Here is an 18,831-nt window from a genome sequence, read left to right on the forward strand (position 1 = left end):
GTAGGGAAAACGCAGGCGTGTCCAAGCGTTTGCAGGGCGGGTGTCTGACGTCAATTCCGGGATTGGACAGGCTGAAGTGATCGCAAGGGCTGAGTAAGTTCAAAGCTACTCAGAAACTGCAAAAAACTTTTTCGTCCCGCTCGGCTGCACAAGCGTTCGCACATTTGCAAAGCGAAAATACACTCCCATAGAGGTGGCGACTTTCTGATCGCTGCTCTGCAAAAAATAGCTGGTGAGCGATCAACTCGGAATGAGGGCCAAAGGGCCTAATCCAGACCTGATCGCAGCAGCAAACTTTTACTGTAATGGACAAAACCATGTGCACAGCGGGGGAGTGGGGGGGGGGGGGGGGGGCAAATATAACATGCAGAGAGAGTTAGATTTGGGTGGGGTGAGTTCAAACTGAAATCTAAATTGCAGTGTAAAAATAAAGCAGCCAGTATTTACCCTGCAAAGAAACAAAATAACCAACCCAAATCTAACTCTCTCTGCAAATGTTATATCTGCCCCACCTGCAGTGTACATGGTTTTGCCCAACTGTCGAGCTAGAGACCCTGTCAACCTAGAATCCATGTCGACCTAAGTGTGGTCGACCTTCAATACCACACCCGTTATATTACAGTATCACTATCCATAAACTTTGTGATATAAACTGCCCAATCAGTTTGTTTCTGAGACACTGGTGCTCTTCAGCTGTTCTTAACTGAGCTCATCACTTTGTGTACATTAGTATTTATTTATGCTGTATGTTATGTGTATTTTACTACATTTTAAAAACTGTATATGTTATGCTTAAAATTGTATCAGATGAACAATTATTTGTTGCTATTTTCTGATATACACACATGTATTACTTTTAACAGAATGAAGTAAAATCTCAGTGTTATATATTTCAAAAGCAGGTCTCTTGAATGATTATTGAGTGAAAGCAAGAACAGATCTTTTGACTTCTATTTTATTATTGTTTATCAGTATACCAAGCGCAATAACCACATCTGTATCCATGCAGAGGCAGAGGTCACAGTGCTAGTGGCCGTTTGAGTTCTGTGTGTGAGTGGGTTGGTTGTGCATTAGTGTTTGGCATATATGTAAGGGGCATTATGCGTGTCATTATGTGTATAAGGGCATTAATAATGTGCGGCATAATGTGTAAGCTGCATTATGTTTATAAGGACATTAATACTGTGTCATATGTGTAAGGGGCATTACTGTGTGGTATTATGTGTATAAAGGCATTACTAATGTGTGGCATTATGTGTATAAGGTGTGCTACTTTGTGGCGTAACATATAGAAAGGGCACTACTGTGTGGTCTAATGTGAATAAAGAGCAATATGGTGTGATGTAATGTGAATAAGGAGTAATTCAGTGTGATGTAATGTGAATAAGGGGCACTACTGTGAGGAGTGATGTTTATTAGGTAATGTGGTACTACTGTGTAATGGAATGTGAATTAGGGCCACTATCGCATGATAAAATGTGAATAAAGTTGCACTACTGTGTGGCGTAATTTGAATTGGGGGTACTATTGTGTGGCCATACCCCTTGCCAGCAAAAACACATTCCTTTTTGTGCTGTGTGCCGAATGTGCGCACTGTTCCTGTTTAAAATATAGGAGGTAGGAACACCAAAATGAGGACTGCTATGGGTGAGGGGTGATGGAGCTGGGAAAGGGATGCAGGGTCAGAGGCAGAACTAGTGGTGGTGCTAGGGGGGCACCAGCCAAAATCTTGCCTAGGGCATCATATTGGTTAGGGCTGGATTTTTTTTTTAGGGGTCCCTACTCCCCCAGTGAACATCAGCCAGGGGTGACTAGTTGGGGTGAGTGATGCTGCAGCTGAACGGACCTATAGAGAAGTGTCCTCCGGCTGCGGCATCACCTCCCTGGCTAGTGGAGCCCAATGCTGGTTTTAAAAATAAGGAGGTCCCTTACTTCTTTTGGGATGTCTGGCAGCGCTCGCCTACCCTGCTGCCAGACATCCCACCTGCAATGCTGGCCTGCCCTGCTACCGAACATCCCACCTGCCATGCTTGCCTGCCCTGCTGCCAAACATCCCACCTGCCACGACTGTCTGCCAAGCTGCCAGACATTCCACCTGCAACGCTCGCCTACCCTGCTGCCAGACATCCCACCTGCAACGCTCGCCTGCCCTGCTGCCAAACATCCCACCTGCAACGCTCGCCTGCCCTGCTGACAAACATCCCACCTGCAACGCTCGCCTGCCCTTCTACCAGACATCCCACCTGCAACACTCGCCTACCCTGCTGCCAGACATCCCACCTGCAACGCTCGCCTACCCTGCTGCCAGACATCCCACCTGCAACGCTCGCCTGCCCTGCTGCCAAACATCCCACCTGCAACGCTCACCTGCCCTGCTGCCAGGCATCCCACCTGCAACACTCGCCTACCCTGCTGCCAGACATCCCAATTGCAACACTCGCCTACCCTGCTGCCAGACATCCCACCTGCAACACTCGCCTACCCTGTTGCCAGACATCCCACCTGCAACGCTAGCCTACCCTGCTGCCAGACATCCCACCTGCAGCGCTCGCCTACCCTGCTGCCAGACATCCCACCTGCAGCGCTCGCCTACCCTGCTGCCAGACATCCCACCTGCAACGCTCGCGTGCCTTGCTGCCAGACATCCCACCTGCAACGCTCACCTGTCCTGCTGCCAAACATCCCACCTGCCATGCCTGTCTGCAAAGCTGCCAGACATCCCACCTGCCACGCTCGCCTACACTGCTGCCAGACATCCCACCTGTCACGCTCGCCTGCCCCGCTGCCAGACATCCCACCAGCAACGCTTGCCTGCCCCGCTGCCAGACATCCCACCTGCAACGCTAGCCTACCCTGCTGCCAGACATCCCACCTGCCACGCTTGCCTGCCCTGCTGCCAGACATCCCACCTGAAACACTCCTCTGTCCTGTTGCCAGACATCCCACCTGCCATACATCACACCTGAAACGCTCTTCTGCCCTGCTGCCAGACATCCCACCTACCATGCTCACCTGCCCTGCTGCCAGACATCCCACCTGCCACACTCAACTGTCCTGCTGCCAGACAGCCCACCTGCCAAGCTGCCAGACATCCCACCTGCCACGCTCGCCTGCCCTGCTGCCAAACATCCCACCTGCAATGCTCGCTTGCCCTGCTGCCAGACATCCCATCTGCAATGCTCGCCTGCCCTGCTACCAAACATCCCACCTGCCACGCTCGCCTGCCCTGCTGCCAGACATTCCACCTGACACGCTCACCTGCCACGCTCGCCTGCCCTGCTGCCAGACATTCCACCTGCAACGCTCACCTACCCTGCTTCCAGACATCCCACCTGCAACGCTCGCCCTGCTGCCAAACATCCCACCTGCCACGCCTGTCTGCCAAGCTGCCAGACATCCCACCTGCCACGCTCGCCTGCCAAGCTGCCAGACATCCTACCTGCCACGCTCACCTGCCCTGCTGCCAGACATCTCACCTGCTATGCTCGCCTGCCCTGCTGCCGGATATCCCACCTGCAACGCTCGCCCTGCTGCCAAACATCCCACCTGCCACGCCTGTCTGCCAAGCTGCCAGACATCCCACCTGCCACGCTCGCCTGCCAAGCTGCCAGACACCCTACCTGCCACGCTCGCCTTCCCTGCTGCCAGACATCTCACCTGCTATGCTCGCCTGCCCTGCTGCCAGACATCCCACCTGTCACGCTCGCCTGCCCTGCTGCCAGACATCCCACCTGCAACGCTTGCCTGCCCTACTGCCAAACATCCCACCTGCCACACCTGTCTGCCAAGCTGCCAGACATCCCACCTGCCATGCCTGTCTGCCAAGCTGCCAGACATTCCACCTGAAATGCTCCCCTGTCCTGTTGCCAGACATCCCACCTGCCATGCTCTCCTGCCCTGCTGCCAGACATCCCACCTACCATGCTGCCAGACATCCCACCTGCCACGCTCGCCTGTCCTGCTGCCAGACAGCCCACCTGCCCTGTTGCCAGGCATCCCACCTGCCACACTCGCTTGCCCTGCTGCCAGACATCCCACCTGCCATGCTCTCCTGCCCTGCTGCCAGACAGCCCACCTGCCATGCTTGCCTGTCCTGCTGCCAGACATCCCACCTGCCATGCTCGCCTGCCCTGCTGCCCGACATCCCACCTGCCATGCTCGCCTGCCCTGCTGCCCGACATCCCACCTGCCATGCTCGCCTGTCCTGCTGCCAGACAGCTCACATGCCCTGTTGCTAGACATCCCACCTGCCACACTCGTCTGCCAGCTGCCAGACATCCTACCTGCACACACTCGTCTGCCCTACTGCCAGACATCCCACCTGCCACGCTCGCCTGCCCTGCTGCCAGACATTCCACCTGCAATGCTCGCTTGCCCTGCTGCCAGACATCCCACCTGCCACGCCTGTCTGCCCTGTTGCCAAACATCCCACCTGCAGCGCTCGCCTACCCTGCTGCCAGACATTCCACCTGCTACGCTCACCTGCCCTCTTGCCAGACATCCCACCTGCCACGATCGCCTGCGCTGCTGCCAGACATCCCACCTGCCATGATCGCATGCCATGCTGTCAGACATCCTACATACTGTACCTCCCTCACCCTCCCTGCTGCTAGAAACTCCCAATCATCCTCCCAACGGATAGACACCCCACTTGCCACCCTTGTCCTTTTTGCTACCAATCATCACATTTGCCACATACCCCCTGTCTGCTACTAGATAAACAAAATAACACACTCATTGACCCCACCTGCCATTCTCACCCTCCTAGTTACTAGACCCCCCCCCCCCCCCCCCCAAATGCCACACTCTTTCTCTCAGGATTAGGGACGAGAACCCCTGCTTTAAACAATGTTTCAATGTTGATGGCTTTTGCCTGAGCCCCAACCAACAACACGGGTGGCCTTCAGTATGCCGACTGACGGGATCCCGGCGCACAGTATACCAGCGCCGGGATCCCGACAGCCGGCATACCGACACTTTTTCTCCCTCGTGGGGGTCCACGACCCCCCTGGAGGGAGAATAAAATAGCGTGGCGCGCGTAGCGTGGCGAGCGCAGCGAGTATGCTGGTCGCCGGGATGCGACCGGCGCCGGTATGCTGGTCGCCGGGAGCCCGACCGCCGGCATACCATAGTGAACCCCAACAACACTATGGGTGGTATTTAATGATTTGAAAAGTCGGTAGGGTGTCTGTTTTTTTGCTATCTAATAGACAGGAAGAAACAAACACCCAACCGACTTTTCAAACAATTGAATATCCCGCAATGATTGGGGAGATGCACTAAGTAGTGAATAGAGCGGAGAAGTGAGCCAGTAGAGAAGTTGCTGGCGGCAACCAATCAGCATTGATGTAACATTTATAATTTCAATACTATAAAAGTATACAGAGCAGCTGATTGGTTGCCACAGGCAACTTCTCCACTGGCTCACGTCTCCACTCTTTTCACTGCTAGTACATCTCCCCCTTAGTTCTTTACCAGTGAGTTTAATTAAAATTTGATGAAGTTGGGACAGATGCAAACTCACAGCTGTGCATTACATTCATACAAAGACAAACACAGTAGAAATAGGAATGGCCAAGAAATGCCCACAAGGATTTCTTTGCGATAAACATCACTCTAAACAACCTTGAATGTGCCTCAGTAATAACATTGTGAATAAATAACTGAGCAGCACATGAATTTGACCATGACTGACCATGTTTCTGGAGGGGGATGTATAAAATGACTTCTGGAACTTATGGAAGCTTTTATCGTCAGTCCTGACACTAAAGAGTAGGTTACAGATGTGTCCTCATACAGCACTGCTGCAGTCGCACCAAACAGCCCCTCTCAACGCGCCAGGTCCTGTGAGACTCTGCTAGTGGCGGGCATTTTTTTTTTTGCTGAAAATGTATCTTAGGCGTAATGCGATGCAACTAGGATGCACCAGGAGACTGTACTAATTCATTTGATCTGCAACACTTCTATATCTGTATTTATAAAATGGTGTGTTATATATTGAGAAAGATTTCATCAACATGATTGGACACATTAGATCACATGATTGTGCATTATTTCCCAAAGACCGCACACCTCAGGCCTGATCTATTTCCAGCTGTAATTTGAACCTCATCACAAAGCCACAGCTGTATCACTCCACAAGTGTACACAGTACCAGCTCTCACACAAACACTGCTCACAGGAGAGCAGCACATCCCTGTCTCGCTCTGGGCCTAATGCAGACCTGATCGCTGGGCAGTGATTTTTGCACTGCTGCCATCAGATAGTCGCTGCCTACAGGAGTGTATTTTAGCTGTGCAAGTGTGCGAACACATGTGTAGCAGAGCTGTACTAACAGATTTTGTGCAGTCAGTGTAGCCCAGGACTTACTCAGCCGCTGCGATCACTTCAGCCTGTCCGGGACCGTAACGGACGTCCGGATCCGTCCCTGCAAACGCACAGACACGCCTGCATTTTTCCAGACACTCCCTGAAAATGGTCAGTTGACACCCACAAACGCCTTCTTCCTGTCAATCTCCTTGCGATCAAGCATGCGAACGTATCCGTTGCATAAACCCATCGCTGAGCGGTGATCCGCTTTGTACCCGCGCAATGTGCCTGCGCATTGCGGTGCATACGCATGCACAGTTTGGACCTGATCGCCAAGCGATCAAGTTTGAATTACCCCCAATGACTGATATTTCTGACAGAGACATTTCCCAAAATCTCAAATTCACTACACAACTCAAATGATTTCACATCAGACCTCATCACACATGACTTGTACAATGAAGAATTATTTAAAAAAAATTGAACAGGACTTTCCTGAGCAGCAAACATCTGTGTCACCCTACAGTACCTCCACATAGAACTATTTTGTCACAACAGGGACCATTTTATAAGATAAGATATACCACTCCTGGGTGTGCGTTCACAATGCACACCAAGGCGTGCGTATATCAGAGCGTGACCGCACACCCAAGAGTGGTATATCTATTATGCAACTGACTCTCTGAATCTATATGAAGTGCTACTATGCAGTGACTGCAGCTTTTTTACATGCCAAGTTTCGGTGCGCTTTGTATATATACTCGGCATACAGACACGGTCGCACAGATATACAAGTGTCGCATATCACATTAATCAGCACAGTCGCATCGCACTGCAATTAAAGACGTTTTTCTGGCACAAAAAGGCCCCCAACTCTAGCAGAGTTGCACAGGACCTGTCGGCTCTCTCACGCCAGGCATCATGCGCTGCATGACGTATTGAATCTAGATGTATAAAGACACATCTATAATACCAACATTCAAAAAGTTAAAGTGGAGATGCCGAAAAAAGCAACCAACTGGATTCTGGCTGTTATATTCTCAAAAGTACTAGATGAATTAAAAACGTAGAACCTGGCTTTTATGAGCGGGTATGGGTCGTTGGGTCGACACTCATTAGGTCGACCACTATTGGTCAACATGCATTAGGTCAATAGCTTCATTAGGTCGACAGGGTCATTAGGTCGACATGTACTAGGTCAAAAGGTCGACATGAGGGGTTTTTTTGAAACTTTTTTTGTTTTCTTTGTAAAGTGACGGGGAACTCCACTTAGTGCACCGTGTCCCCTCGCATGGCTCGCTTCGCTTGCCATGCTTCGGGCAAGGTGCCTCGCTGCACTCTGCACAGGTTACCATTACCAATCGTACTCCACGTGGATCGCAAAGTATGAAAAAGTCCCAAAATTTAAAAGAAATGTGAAAAATTCATGTCAACCTTTTGAACTGTCGATTTAGTACATGTCTACCTAATGACCCTGTCGACCTAATGTATGTCGACCAATAGTGGTCCACCTAATGACTGTCGACCTAAGTGGTGTCGACCTAATGACCGTATCCCCTATGAGCAACACCTCCACCTAATTTTCAGAAAGTTTTAGTAACTGTGGGGTCTATGTACTGGATATGGGTCATTGGGTCGACATGCATTAGGTCGACAGTCATTAGGTCGACCACTATTGGTCGACAGTAACTAGGTCGACACAGACATGAACAAGGTCGACATGGAAAAATGTTGACGTGAGGTTTTTTTTACTTTTTTGGGTGTTGTTTTCTTCGTAAAGTGACGGGGAACCCCAATTTGTGCACAGTGTCCCCTCGCACGGCTCGCTTCACTCGCCATGCTTTGGGCAAGGTTACTATTCCCAAACGTAGTCCATGTGGATTGTAAAGTATGAAAAAGTAAAACAAAATTAAAATAAAAATGTGAAAAACACGTCAGCCTTTTTTCCATGTCGACATAATGCATGTCGACCAATAGTGGTCGACCTAATGACTGTCGACCTAAGTGTGGTCGACCTAATGACCATATCCCCTATGTACTAATGGGGAGATGTACTAAGCAGTGAAAAGAGTGGAGAAGTGAGCCAGTGGAGAAGTTGCCAATGGCAACCAAACAGCTGCTCTGTATAATTTTATAGTATGCAAATTATAAATGTTACTTCAATGCTGATTGGTTGCAATAGGCAACTTCTCCACTGACTCATTATCTACTTTTTTCACTGCTTAGTACATCTACCCCTAAGCCTTGGAGAGAGATAAAGTGGACGGAAGTACCAGCCAATCAGCTCCTAACTGCCATGTTGCAGGCTGTGTTTGAAAAATGACAAAAGCTGGTTGGCTGGTACTTTATCTCTCTCCAAGCTTTCATAAATGTAAGTTTTCTCATGTAAATATGTCATGCCTCCGCAGGTCCGCCCATTACAGTTATGGACCACCTGAGAATGATATTATCCTAGTCCCACTTTCCCTTGGGGCAATTATTTTATTAGAACAATTATTTTATTATGTTTTGGGGTCATTAAAACAGACAGCCAGAGTGTTAAAATGTATCCCCCATTATCACAGGATTTCTCGTAAAGTCATTTCTTACAATAAAAGCCACCTGTAAATACAATCTGTATTATACAAAAAGCTAGGAAATGAAGATACTTTTGGTATCCAGTAAAGTGCTTATTCATAACGTTTTACAGCAGGTTATAAGTCACTGGAGAATGGACAGAGAAAATTGTGGTCTACCCCTTCAAAGTACTGAATATATTTTCCAATGCTACTTTGACATGCTTATTTTTGATACTGCAGTATTTATGTTTCTTGTGTTACCACTACATAGTAATAAACAACACATTGTATAAAACAACCAGTAAAACACTGCATTAGCTGAAGGAAGCCGCTAGGTCACAGTGGTTAGTGATGCTGAAAGCCATGCAGGAGATGGTTCCAGTGTTGATATTAAAGCACTTACATTAGGTGACCTATATGTTTGTTTTCTATGGACTTAGTGCTACATGAAAGTGCCTGTGATCACAGAGCAGGAAGCCACAGCAGGAGTGTCAGTGACATGTCGTTACCCGCAGAGCAGCAGAAAGCCTCAGTACAATGCATTATACATAATTACTGACACACAGATTCACCTCAGCAATACACTAGTAATACAGTCTAGTCACACTCATTCTACCCCAGTAACAGATATATCAATGGGAAAATAAATGTAGCCATGGCATGGTAAGTGTGAGACTTGTAAGTGCAGTGTCAGGGACTGGGATAAGCGCCATCTCCTTGGGATCATGTCATTAATGAACAGCGCTCAACACAGGTTTTTTCTTTTTTTTTTAGTAACTGTCCAGACGAGCTGCCGCCACTCCGCTCTCGTGTCCCCATGTTCTGCTGCTGCATAGGCAGAGATATGGGGCAGGAGGAATGTATGTTACTGCCGCTGTTCCCTGAGACCCTCACGGTGAACTCACCAACTTGTACAACGAAGCCAAGACACTAACACCACCACCACCAGCACCAACTGCCCACATCATACAGTGGGAGAGAGCACCGTGGGCTGCGTGGATGTTATATAACGCAGGATAGCAGTACTTTGGTCTTACAATACGGGAAAAAAGGCAATATGCTGGCATGTGAGGAGACATGGCTCCAGTGGTTCACGTAAGGTGGTACGTTCAGGTAGGGCTCATCACTAAGAAATTAGTAGCCTACCACCTTACTGGGGAAAGACCAGCTGTTCCAGGAGCGCTGAGCATGCATCCAGAGTGATGGGAAATGTGGCACGCCCCATGACACGTGACCATGCCCATTCTCCACGCACTCTAGAGTACCTGCAAGAGAGCAAACCTACTTGCACCACTGGATGGTACAGCAATACGTAATTATATATATATATATATATATATATATATACACATACACAGTCCAAAAACACGGCACTCTGCGGACTTAATCAACCGAATCAATAATTCCAATAGCCTTGCTTAGCTTAGCAACGTTTCGGCTTTTTATTAGCCTTTTTCAAGCAGCATAATAACCAAACAGTGCTCACAATATTACTTAAATACCCTTACCTCTCCCTCATGTCCCGGGCTCCAAGCCGCGTCCGTGCACGTCACTGCCGGCTTCCTGGTGCAGCATACTTCTTCCTCCGCACACAGTACACCATGCGTTACCATGGCAACCCGCGAACACAACTGGTGACGTCAGCTGCCATGGTCCTTGCACGGCGCCCACACACACAGAAGGAGAGAGCCCCCGGGTCCAGCTACGTAACGGTTTGATGCGGAGTAGGAGAATCCAGGCATCTGGGTAGAGGACGAACCAAACGAAAAAGTGCATGACAATACATTTAAAAAAATGAATGAAACATACAGTATACTGTACATTAAAACAGTTGAAATCCAACTCACATATACACAATACCAAAATGTAATAAGATTAATCATATCATGAGAGATCTTAAAGAGATGATGCAACATAGATATTGCAAAAGTAGTAGGTCATACCTCAAGTATACTATTTATATAAATACATTCAAATTCAGTTGATCGTTCAAACCTTTAGGTTTAACTGTATCTAACAAATAGATCCACTTGGCTTCACATTGTAGGAGCCTTTTCTGTCGATCACCATGCCTACCATCATCCGGAATATGGTCAATTACCATATGGCGCAAATTGGCCATACCATGTCTCGCTTCCCTAAAATGTCTCGCTATGGGTTGGTCAGATCCCTTCCCACCCAGCGAAGCTCTAATGGCTAATCTATGCAGGGCCATCCGCTCCCTACAGGTGCGGATGGTTTTCCCCACATAGCACAGTCCACAGGGACACTTAATGAGGTAAATTATGTACGAACTAGTACATGTGAGAGAGTGCCTAATCTCATACCTACGACCAGTGTGAGGATGAAAAAAATATTTGCCTGCTATCATATGGCTACAGGTGGTGCAACCCGTGCACTTATGACACCCATTAATGCGTCCGGTTACACCATCCTTAACTTTCATTTGCCTCGTAATATCAGTATGTACAGTCCAATCACAGATGTTCCTCCCCCTCTGGTAGCAATGTCTAATTCTAGTATGTTTAAGATTCTTAATATAATTTTGTACTATAGGCCAGAGATTGGACTTTACGTACTGATATTACGAGGCAAATGAAAGTTAAGGATGGTGTAACCGGACGCATTAATGGGTGTCATAAGTGCACGGGTTGCACCACCTGTAGCCATATGATAGCAGGCAAATATTTTTTTCATCCTCACACTGGTCGTAGGTATGAGATTAGGCACTCTCTCACATGTACTAGTTCGTACATAATTTACCTCATTAAGTGTCCCTGTGGACTGTGCTATGTGGGGAAAACCATCCGCACCTGTAGGGAGCGGATGGCCCTGCATAGATCAGCCATTAGAGCTTCGCTGGGTGGGAAGGGATCTGACCAACCCATAGCGAGACATTTTAGGGAAGCGACACATAGTATGGCCAATTTGCGCCATATGGTAATTGACCATATTCCGGATGATGGTAGGCATGGTGATCGACAGAAAAGGCTCCTACAATGTGAAGCCAAGTGGATCTATTTGTTAGATACAGTTAAACCTAAAGATTTGACCGATCAACTGAATTTGAATGTATTTATATAAATAGTATACTTGAGGTATGACCTACTACTTTTGCAATATCTATGTTGCATCATCTCTTTAAGATCTCTCATGATATGATTAATCTTATTACATTTTGGTATTGTGTATATGTGAGTTGGATTTCAACTGTTTTAATGTATATGTTTCATTCATTTTTTTAAATGTATTGTCATGCACTTTTTCGTTTGGTTCGTCCTCTACCCAGATGCCTGGATTCTCCTACTCCGCATGAAATCAGTCCGTTACGTAGCTGGACCCGGGGGCTCTCTCCTTCTGTGTGTGTGGGCGCCGTGCAAGGACCATGGCAGCTGACGTCACCAGTTGTGTTCGCGGGTTGCCATGGTAACGCATGGTGTACTGTGTGCGCAGGAAGAAGTATGCTGCACCAGGAAGCCGGCAGTGACGTGCACGGACGCGGCTTGGAGCCCGGGACATGAGGGAGAGGTAAGGGTATTTAAGTAATATTGTGAGCACTGTTTGGTTATTATGCTGCTTGAAAAAGGCTAATAAAAAGCCGAAATGTTGCTAAGCTAAGCAAGGCTAATGGAATTATTGATTCAGTCGAATAAGTCCGCAGAGTGCCGTATGTTTGGACTGTATTCTGACTTTTACCAATGAGCACCGCGGCGGGATGATAGATGAAGTGTGAGTGCCGGTTATACGCTTGTTTTATATATATATATATATATATATATGTACCACAACTGATGCACAGCAACACATATATGGGCTAATGCAGAGCTGGAAGTAACATGGGCAGACATTTTCACACAGACACAGAACTGCATCTCTGGATCCAGATGCCTCTACGTGGGCAGTGTATGATTCTGATTTACTGCAAGCCATCATTATCATTGTGCACTTGTTCTGCCTCTCCAGTGGCAAGCACAGATGTTAGGAATGTATTCAACACCGCATTCTCACATTTACACAGGCTCACTCAGAGAGCATTGCGGGTTATTCATAGGTGGTCGCAGATTTTGCTATCGCAGCAACATTTGCGACCATACTGCTCACATGCTGGGGGCCGCCCCCTGCACAGGGCAAGGGCATCCAGAATGTTTGGCGCCGCCCAGCAATCACAATTCAATTGCGATTGCATTGTATAGAGGTTGACTGCTGCAAACGCTGCCACGTTTCTTATCACAGGAAACGCAGGCAACGTCATCGACCAGTCCCGAAAATGGCCATGACACATCTGTGTTTCTTGTCCTCCTCCCCCTTAATGCTGCGTCGCCATTCCCGGACGCCAGCTGCCTGTCAATCACCATCATTCCGAGATGTGATCGCATGGTGAAGGGTCGCGCACACGCACTATAGTCGCTGCACTTGTGCGGACCCTCTGAAATCGGCCAATGCGTGCGAACGCATCAGCTGCGTCCAGGTCAGAATAGGACTCCTAGCTCATTAACAATACTGGCCTGCATCAGAGTCAGGAGCAAGTAACTGTGCACCTAGACAACCACGCTGCATTTCAAGGGGTTGCAAATATATTTATTTTGTATGCATGCAGGGTAAATACTGGCTGCATGTGCATGTTGCCCACAAATGCAGCACAGCTTTATGTTTACTGCAATTTATATTTCCGTTTGAACACACGCCTCCCTCACACCCCAGTAACACCTCTGACCTGCCCATTACGGCTGGCACAGCGGCACATCAAGCAGGGAGAGAGGGGAGACTTCAGCAGCCTCAGTGGACACTTTGCAGCCCAGCACGCAGCAGGTCTTGGGAGGAAGGCTGCGGTCATAGGGCCTAATTTAGAGCCGATCGTCGCTACAACAGCGATTTCACTCTGATGCCATTTACATGCATGTGCAGCCAGTGAGATGCGAAATCAGGCAGAGGTGGTCATGGGGCGGGAAGAGGCATGCCAACGGCGTTAGAACGCCGTTGGTGGGACACGGTCCGGACCACCGGACGACACAGACGTGTCTGGACCGTTGCAGGGGGGGGGGGACACGGCGGCTGTGTGATGGCACAAGCAGCCGCTGTGACCCAGGACGCGGAGGGTAGCTGCCTGTCAGCGCAGCTAGATACTTGGCGGGTGCGAAAGCATTGCCGCTGTGCAATGCTTTCGCACCCGTATTGGGAGGTGCAGGGCCTGACATGCAGGGCGGAATTGCCCTGTGCTGATCAGCAGCAGTCTCCTCTCACTCCCTGCATGATATGCCAACAGTAGTGGACGGGAAAGAAGTGTTACGGTGGGAGATCGCACTAATCACCCCCCACCCCGGACCCGCCCCTGAACCAGCATACGTTCAACATTGCATCAGCCCAACAGTCTTTACATATCCACAGACACAAGTTATGTAAATTCATTTATAATCTGTCCTTACCTCACTTGTATGCTGTAACTGCTCAGAAATATCTTTTGTTTGAATCCACATTATAGGACTGTTTCTATAAAACAAACAGAAATAGGTAATATACACAATGTTCTGAATGTCTATGTAAAATGCTTTAATGTTGACGGTTCATTAAAACTTATATACATTTCGGCAGAGTAGCTTTGTAGATATACAATGAAAACAGCCATCCACCTTTGACATAGGAAATATTCATTTGAATAATACAGGGGGCATATATATTTGTGACCATTTCACCGACGGTCAGTGCATGCTGATACTTGTAGTGCCACAAGAAGTTGAACTATATTTGAAAATTTTAACCCTGTTACCCAATTGGCCAGGGGTAACAGGAAGGGATCAGTGGTAGCGAGCATTCGGTTGATTACCACTATGAACTTATTCAGGTGCTCTAAAGGTGAATGTACTATACCGCATATGATTTAGGGGGTTACAAACTGCTGCACATCAGATGCTTTCAGTGTCCAAACCGTTATCTGATGTGTCGCTATTTGCAAACGGCTTATTAAACTGCAATTTAGTAGATCTCCACCTTGGTCTCATCATCCAAAGCAGCACAGGCTGTTATGTGCTGTGTGTACAGACAAAGCAAATCTTGTGTTATTATCCCTTTGTAGACATTTGTATTTGGAAATGAAAGGTCAGTAATTTGGGGAGGGCAGACCTCCTCTTACACTCTTTACTTACTGAACATAGGGGGTCATTCTGAGCAGCTATGATCATGACAATAGACATGCGCGGGGGACGCCCAGCACAGGGCTATCCCGCCCCGCATGTCAGTGCCCCCCCCCTCCGCAGAAATGCAAAAGCATCGCACAGAGGCGATGCTTTTGCACTTTAAGAGTAGCTCCCAGCCAGCGCAGCTTTAGCGTGCTGGCCGGGAGCTACTCGTCGCTCCCCGGGGCCACAGCGGCTGCGTGTGACGTCACGCAGCCGCTGCGGGCTGCCCCCCTCATGGTCCGGCCACGTCTGCGTTGGCCAGACCGCACCCCCATAACGGCGGCCAAACACCGCCGTGCCGCCATGTAAACTGCAGCGAGCGATCGGGTTGGAATGACCCCCATAAAGGCTAGTTGTCTGCATTTTAGGGATGGCCACTGACCACCGATGATTCCTAATCATCGATGGTTTATTGCCAATGTCGAATGGTTTGGCCATCGCTGGGAGAGAACCAGTTGGTTTCCCTTCATCGATGGCACAGCATAAATTACTGTATATACTCGAGTATAAGCCGACTTTTTCAGCACTTTTTTTTGTGCTGAAAAAGCCACCTCGGCTTATACTCGAGTCAGCGTTATATGCCCCACAGTGCCATGTGTGCCAGATATGCCCCACAGTGCCAGATGTGCCAGATATGCCCCACAGTGCTAGATACTTACCCTCCGTCGCTCCCGCGCTGTCGTCTGAAGGAGGGACACGGAGAGCGCAGCGTGCGGCTCTCCTGTGTCCCTCCTGCATCTCCGGCGGCAGCGGCGTCTGTGTGGTAAAGGAAGTGAACGAACCGGCACTTCTTTTAACACACGCCGCTGCCGCCGGAGACGCAAGAGGGACACAGGAAAGCCACGCGCTGCGCTCTCCGTGTCCCTCCTTCAGACGACAGCGCGGGAGCGACGGAGGGTAAGTATCTAGCACTGTGGGGCATATCTGGCACTGTGGGGCATATCTGGCACACATGGCACTGTGGGGCATATCTGGCTCACCTGGCACTGTGGGGCATATCTGGCACACCTGGCACTGTGGGGCATATCTGGCACACCGGGCACTGTGGGGCATATCTGGCACTGTGGGGCACATCTGGCACTGTGGGGCATATCTGGCACATCTGGCACAGTGGGGCATATCTGGCACTGTGGGGCACATCTGGCACTGTGGGGCATATCTGGCACATCTGGCACTGTGTGGCATATCTGGCACTGTGGGGCATATCTGGCACATTTGGCACTGTGGGGCATATCTGGCACATCTGGCACTGTGTGGCATATCTGGCACTGTGGGGCATATCTGGCACATTTGGCACTGTGGGGCATATCTGGCATTGTGGGGCACATCTGGCACTGTGGGGCACATCTGGCACTTTGGGGCATATCTGGCACTGTGGGGCATATCTGGCACATCTGGCACTGTGGGGCATATCTGGCACTGTGGGGCATATCTGGCACTGTGGGGCATGTCTGGCACATCTGGCACTGTGTGGCATATCTGGCACATCTGGCACTGTGGGGCATATCTGGCACTGTGGGGCATATCTGGCACTGTGTGGCATATCTGGCACTGTGAAGCATATCTGGCACATCTGGCACTGTGGGGCATATCTGGCACTGTAGGGCATATCTGGCACTGTGGGACATATCTGGCACTATGAGGTCTGTGTACGGGTAGAGCTGCATTTCCCACCCTAGGCTTATACTCGAGTCAATAAGTTTTCCCAGGTTTTTGTGGTAAAATTAGGTGCCTCGGCTTATATTCGGGTCGACTTATACTCGAGTATATACGGGTAATTAATTTAATTTTTTTTCCAAGATTCGGGACTTGGAGCATAGCTCTGCCCCTGACACCTGCAAAGCCCCGCCCCCGGGCTGTGATTGGCCCGAGAGTCATTCACTGAACTAACAGGGATGACCATTGATGGTTTCCCATAGCATAGTTGGTAACCATCAATGGCCACTAACAGTTTTGCCATCGATGGCGAACACACCAATGGCCATCCCTAGTGCTGTTGTTGTCAATGAATTTGTTCTGTCTTCCCTTGTATCAGATTATCTCTCTATTTGCCCATCCTTCCTGCACAAGTTCTGCACCTCACATCCACCCATTACCTGCTCCCCCGTTCCTGATTATTTTATTCTGGCTGCACCCACTCTGGCATAACTCCCTTCCTATTTTCTATCAATTGCATGCTTTTTAGCAGGGCCCTCTTGTCACTATGGGGCTGATTCTGAGTTGGAAGCAAAGCAAAAGTAGTTACTTTGTATCTGTAACAAACCATGTTGCAATGCATGGGATGAAAATACATTTCTTTATTTATTTATTTACTACTTTATTTATTTATTTTGCATGCAGGGTAAATACCGTCTGCTTTTACATGTAGCCCTCAGATGTGGAACAGCTTTATTTTTACACTTTTTAGATTTGAGTTTGGAACTGAAATTTCTCGGCACGTTCCATCCAGTGGCAGGTTTTACTTGTGGGCTGCAGCCCCCCCCAGTATAATCTGCCAATGCAGTGACTGTGATTGGCAGTGAATTCCTACTGGGAGTCTTACCTGCCAATCACCCGAAGGACAGCCACAACGAGCCGTGTGGCATGGTGACTTTTTCTTTAAATTTGCATCTTTTCGCATGGCAGATGTAGTAAACCACTACTCACAGTGTACTAGAGATTCTGGACTGTGATTTTAACTGCACGGGAAATAGTTTTAAATACAGATGTGTCCTCATACATCTAGCCCCAATACATCATGCAGCACAAGATGCCTGGCGTGAGTAATTTGTCTGATCCTGTGCAACTTGCTATTGCTGGATATCTTATTTGCAGACAATACGTTGCAATACAATGCCCTTAGGATGCCCGAGTAGACTGTGTAAATTAATTTGATATACAGTATGACACTTGTATACTGTGTGTGGGGGATTAGCCCTGACCGCGAGCAGTATCATGGATTTTCTGTCACCTGCTCGAGGCAGAAGAAAAAAAAAATCTGCGATAATAGACCCGTCCTGCGGCCACAATCGCGAAAACAAATGGATCCGGGAAATTATCCCAGATCCACGTGTTTTTCGCGCGAAAATAGGTCAGTGTCCCTGCAAAATACAAACAAATTAAATTGCCTGATTCCACTATTTGGTAATATACTGTGGTAAAGTCATGTTTTATTTTTGTTGGAAACTGTAATGCGATCAATTGAATTCCCCTATCAGTCAATATACGGAGCAGAACAGAACGTGCATTGTAGAATAACTGCAGCGTGTAGAGAATCAGAGACTCAGCTGCATACAGAGATACAAGTGTCATATATCAAATTAATCCGCACAGTCTCCTTATGCGTGTTAGCCACATTGTATTCTGACTGAGACACATTTCTGGCAAAAAAGAAGCAAAAAACATGCCTGACGCTAGAATATTCTCAGGCGACCTTGCGTACAAAGAGGGTCTGTCTGGCGTGACGGCAGCAAAGATGTATGAGGACATATCTGCATATACGAAACACACCAGAGCTTGACATGGAAAAAAACATGTCCCCTGCATCGCAGCACTTTGTATACAGATTCGGACTCATCTGCATGTATGTGTACAAGTGCCGCATATCAAATTAATCAGTGCACTCTCATTTTTGCCATTTTGTCACATCTGATTTTTCAATTTGTGCAAACACAATGTACATTTAAGTGAAAAAGACGCTCGTCGTGAGTCGCATGGGACGTGGTGCGCCGAGAAGGGCTATTTGTCGCGGCTGCGGGTATAGTGTATGAGGACACATCTGTTTTTGCTCTTTTTTTGCTTTACTTCCAACT

The 18,831-nt window shown here is 48.4% G+C and overlaps 1 protein-coding gene across 8 annotated transcripts in view; it reads right to left on the minus strand.

The window, feature by feature from the left end:
• The window catches only part of FAM13C (family with sequence similarity 13 member C), a 914,350-nt gene that overhangs the window by 121,740 nt on the left and 773,779 nt on the right, over positions 1-18,831 (minus strand). For all 8 annotated transcript variants that reach the window (XM_063961752.1, XM_063961754.1, XM_063961756.1 and 5 more), the window contains one exon: positions 14,291-14,354. In XM_063961752.1, the coding sequence (XP_063817822.1) occupies positions 14,291-14,354 (64 nt within the window). The remainder of the gene's footprint in view (positions 1-14,290; positions 14,355-18,831) is intronic.

The sequence above is a fragment of the Pseudophryne corroboree genome, chromosome 3 (genome assembly GCF_028390025.1).
Source record: "Pseudophryne corroboree isolate aPseCor3 chromosome 3, aPseCor3.hap2, whole genome shotgun sequence".
NCBI lineage: Eukaryota > Metazoa > Chordata > Amphibia > Anura > Myobatrachidae > Pseudophryne > Pseudophryne corroboree.